We start from the raw sequence: 5,000 nt of genomic DNA, 5'->3' as shown, positions 1-5,000 counted from the left end.
AATAACTAACTGCTAATTGGGTAACATCAAATTCCGATTTTTTGGCACGCATCTAACCACTATAAATACCACTCATGCTATTAAACACAGAAAAGACCATAGAATCTTCCGAGAGTTGTTTCTACTTTCTACTGCCCCGCTATCCGTTGAAGCCCGAGACCAAGAGAGTTATTCCAATAGTACTTTTCGTGTTTTTTTTGTTACGTTGTTGAAAAAATTACCTTGTTCGTATCCACATGACAAATGGCCACAGTTTTGAGACCTGCATGTAATCCTTTGACATTATCCTGCCAATCGCACAGCAATCCTTAGATATAACCATCAAAGAGTTGAAAATACCTTTCCCAAACTCTTTGATTTGTTTCAGCTTTTCAATGCAAATCCCTTGAAATCAAGTTAAAATCAAAAGGGTGATATAGAGAGCGTACATGATTTGATGCACATTCAATTGGGCATGTGCATCATGCCCAATTGAATATTGAACATACAAACGGTTCCCATTTTCTCAAGCCTCAGTTGTTGGCAGGTGCAGCTTACGTTCGATGTGGTCTATATTAGCGTAATTAGTTAAGTGATTCATTGTATCGCTGACAGCCTCTATCAACGATAATATGGACGACCAATCACTGAGCCCATTAACTACACATAAACAGTACTTCATCATGACCTGCAGAAGATATAGGGGAAACAGAGGCAGAAGACGTCATCTGCATGAGCCAGAAGTGTCTGTGGCGAGCTGCTCCCTCCTCAGTAATAATGCAAGACCTAAGATCTTCTACAGCCCTTTACATACCAGCGATACTTGCACTAAAACAACGCACACATCGACATCCGCGTGTATACACATGCTAAGCTACTGTGTTGCTATAGAGTATTGTATGAAGCTCTATAGAACGCAGTCTGGGCTCCGGTGCGTTCTACGGGTCACAGTCAGAGAGGAGCTCAGGCCCGTCCATTTTATCAGCACAATGAATAATACACAATTTCCTTTCTAAAAGCTCCTCTGCATGCACGCACGCACACACATGAACGGACACGCACATGCAAGGACACGCACAAAGACCCTTATTAGAACCAAAAAGCACGATGGCACACCCACACCCAAATACATTTGCACTCACGTTCACATACCCACACCCCCACACGTACACACCGGCAACCCCCCACACACACACACATACATATGCACACAGATCCTCACACATTCGCAACGGGAACCTCCAAACAAATATACAGAAAAAGGAAAGAATCCTTTAAAGATACAACCATTCAAATATTACACAGCAACACTCTCACACACACCCACAGCACACACACGCACACACAAACACATGCCTTCCGATACTGAAATGAAGAGGGGGAGAGAGAGAGAGAGACGCAGTGAGAAGGAAAAGAGAAAGGGAGAGATAAGGAGAAAAAGAGATAGAGAGAGGTAGGATTTGAGCGAGAGGGTGAATCTTGAGTTTGACTGGCAGCATGTCCCGTTCTGAAAGACTAATGTGTCGTTGTGACAAGCGTGACGGCAAAGGATTAATGTTCCGACACCACTGCCGGCTACATTTACCCCCCACCACCGCCGCAGCCCCCGTCCAAATTCAGCCCCCCACACACTGCATTCCAACACACTGAGGTACCGTGCGTCACTGTCGGATTTATGTCACAAAGTGACAGGACGCATTCAAACAAACGCAAAGATCATTACACAGGGCCTATTTTTCAAACACAAACACTCCCGCATGCACACACACAAACGTACGCTACACACGAAGAGTGCTCTTGTTTGTCTCTTTCCTGTCTGTCTGTGTCAGAGGTGTCGGTTAATTGAAAAGAATCACCGGCTCTTTGGTCCATTGCGTACACTACCCCCACACACACATGCACAGACACATACAATCACATCCGCCCCTTCAGTGATGGTGGTGTGTGTTTGTACAGCCTGCAAGTGAGCATGTATGTGCTAATCCCTATAAGGGTGTGTGCACAGAGGAGCATCGGGGTGTGTGTGTGTGTTTGTGTGTGCATGGGAATGTGCATATGTGAGGGAGTGTGCGCGAGCAATGGCAGGTTTTCTGTTTACGTAGCTGCCCCTGGATTAACTGAGAACATTCAATACTGCTGTTCTCTTCAAAGGCTAGCCTGCCAACTCTACAGCAAAAAATTGCGTTTGCGCTAGCGCGTGTTAATGTGTGTGTGTGTGTCTGTGTGTGTGTGTGTGTGTGTGTGTGTGTGTGTGTGTGTGTGTGTGTGTGTGTGTGTGTGTGTGTGTGTGTGTGTGTGTGTGTGTGTGTGTGTGTGTGTGTGTGTGTGTGTGTGCCTTCATTGGTAGAGGTTCAACATTTAGTTATGTCTTCTTTCCACTTTGGCATTGACTGTATCCAATAAAATATTTGCTCCTAATTTGTCCATTCCAAATTTGACAATGTGTATTTTTCTGTCAGCAGAGGGGTTAATCAAACATTCTGTCCTCTCTTTGCATGTTTGTATAAACACTAAAGCCTGGTCTTGACAACTTTTAATGAAGTCTAATCTTTGCTTCTTAAGTGTCAACAGAAACTGTGTTAACAGATCTATTAATATTTGACTGCCTGCCTCTCTATCCCTTATGTATAATCTGTATGTATGTATATAGGTCAAAAGCAATGCAAGGTGAACAAATTAAAAAAACCTTTCAGAAAAAGCGTTTGTTTGTGTCACACAAAGCCAACAGCTATTGGCCTGAATATGTTTGTCAATCCAAAGAACATATTTGGGCTGTGGCCATTGTGCAATATACTTTTTTGTTCCATGTCACCATTGAACTGAAAACTGCAGCAAACAGGTTTAGATAGCCCCAGAGGTCACTCCTCCCAGGAGAAAGAAAAAAACTGAAAACTTTCTCCCCAGTTTAATAAAATGAATATCATCAAAAGTCAAATCTGCAAACTTGTGCACTGATAACACACACATTAGAAATAAATACAAAACAGGCCCGGATAAGTCCAACACACCCTGGTGACATCAGTGGTCCAACCTCTCTCTCTCTCTCTCTCTCTCTCTCTCTCTCTCTCTCTCTCCCTCTCTCTCTCTCCCTCTCTCTCTCTCTCTCTCTCTCTCTCTCTCTCTCTCTCTCTCTCTCTCTCTCTCTCTCTCCCTCCCTGTAGTTTATATAGTAGTCATGTTCCCACAGACGTCTGCGCTGACTGGCCGGCACAAAATAACAACACAGACGAGCTAGCCTAGCAACACTCAACACTCATTTTCCTACAGTCGCAGGCTGAGCTACACCTTTCATAAGAGCTTCCTGGAGCCTGTTATGATTCGACCTCTGTATGGCTTTACGCTTCATCAACCCCCCTGCATTCGGTCAGGGAGAAAAAAAACAACAACAGGAAGTGTCTGGCCCGGAAACAATATGTTTCCTTGACCTCTGTCGAAACAGGGCTGAGGAAAGAATGGGTTGAACCGGTCCACTGGGGGCAGTCCTAACGACACGAGACAAGATAGACAGGGACACGAGGGCACACACGCACGCACGCACGCACACACACACACACACACACACACACACACACACACACAAACGCACGCACACACACACACACACACACACACACACACACACACACACACACACACACACACACACACACACACACACACACAGCACTTAGTTCAAGAATGACGCCATACATTTACGGTTCCCCTCTATGAAATGCAAACCCCATAAACATAACCACATAACCACACACACACACACACACACACACACACACACACACACACACACACACACACACACACACACACACACACACACACACACACACACACACACACACACACACAAACACACACAGACCAAAATAAACAAGAGTGAAAGCTGCACAAAGATCAAATCAAGTGCAACATTATTCCACAAAGGAATCTCATGCCTTGGTACGAGCGTTCAGACGATAAACCAATAAGGGAGCCCCGTTCCCAGCGGTAGCCACGCGCTCCAGCCGGGTCCTTACCATATCCACGAGTGCCGGCGTAAGGGATACTTGCTGAGGTGCATCATGGCTCGGTCCCCGGGCACCACACCCGAACAGTGTCCCGGCTTCATGCTGCGTGAGGAATGTGTGGCGGCTGGGGGGCGGCGAGGGGGGGCTCCTTGACCTTTCACCCTTGGTAGCCCCCTAATATCGGTCCTTGCTATCTCCAGTAGGCCCAGGGGAGGATCCACAGGCCCCGGCGCGACGTGCTCTGTTCCATACCGACGACCGGCTGCCCTGCCCCGTCACACAGGCATTCCAGTAATGAGCCCCTTGCCTAAAACTTGGTTGGTTGGTTTGGTTTGGTTTGGTCCACCCCCACCGCCTCCCTTCCCTCACTTCACCTCCCCCACCACAACCGCCACCACGGCCGACCGCCCCCACCCCCACCCGACCTCAGGGCATCACTGTCCGCGAAATGCCGGCTAACATCAGCAACGAGGCGTGGGCAGAGTCATAGTACACATAGCACCCAGGGAATCCAATGTTGCGTCGAGTCGCCACAGGTACACACACGCGCGCGATCGCGCGCGCGCGCACACACACACACGCACACACACACACACACACACACACACACACACACACACACACACACAAACACTTGGAAACAAAAAGGTGGAGATCCCGCTTCGGGGCTGAATGGTGTGTCAAGAGACAAAAAAGAAAAAAAAACAAACAAGAATGGTCCAATGAGGAGCGAGGAGTTCAGGAGCGGCTCTCTCCCCAGGGGGTGGGGGGGGGGGACAGGGAGGGGGGTGGATAGAGGCTACCCGTGCTGTGGCGTCAGCACACAAACACACCGGCGTCCCGTACCACCAGCTAATCCACGCCGACGCTGCTGTTGCTGCTCCTTCCTTTTCCTCCGTGGGATCCTACGTCCAGCGAGTGTTTGGGAATCTCTGTCCCACATCCACATGGTGAGCGTTCCGGGGTGCTCAGGGGGGCGTACCCCCGGAAGTCATTCCCACCCCTGACGGACTGCCC

General features: G+C 48.2%; 1 protein-coding gene across 1 annotated transcript in view; it reads right to left on the bottom strand.

Moving 5' to 3' along the window:
* pde4d (phosphodiesterase 4D, cAMP-specific) overlaps positions 1–5,000 on the bottom strand; it is a 52,782-nt gene that overhangs the window by 47,404 nt on the left and 378 nt on the right. The window contains exon 1 of the mRNA XM_030357715.1: positions 3,993–5,000. This exon is cut by the window's right edge and continues 378 nt beyond it. Within this exon, the coding sequence (XP_030213575.1) occupies positions 3,993–4,084 (92 nt within the window). The 5' untranslated portion in view covers positions 4,085–5,000. The remainder of the gene's footprint in view (positions 1–3,992) is intronic.

The sequence above is a fragment of the Gadus morhua genome, chromosome 6, assembly GCF_902167405.1.
Source record: "Gadus morhua chromosome 6, gadMor3.0, whole genome shotgun sequence".
NCBI lineage: Eukaryota > Metazoa > Chordata > Actinopteri > Gadiformes > Gadidae > Gadus > Gadus morhua.
Note: the sequence above shows the minus strand (reverse complement) of the source record. Positions and strands in the feature narration are given on the sequence as shown.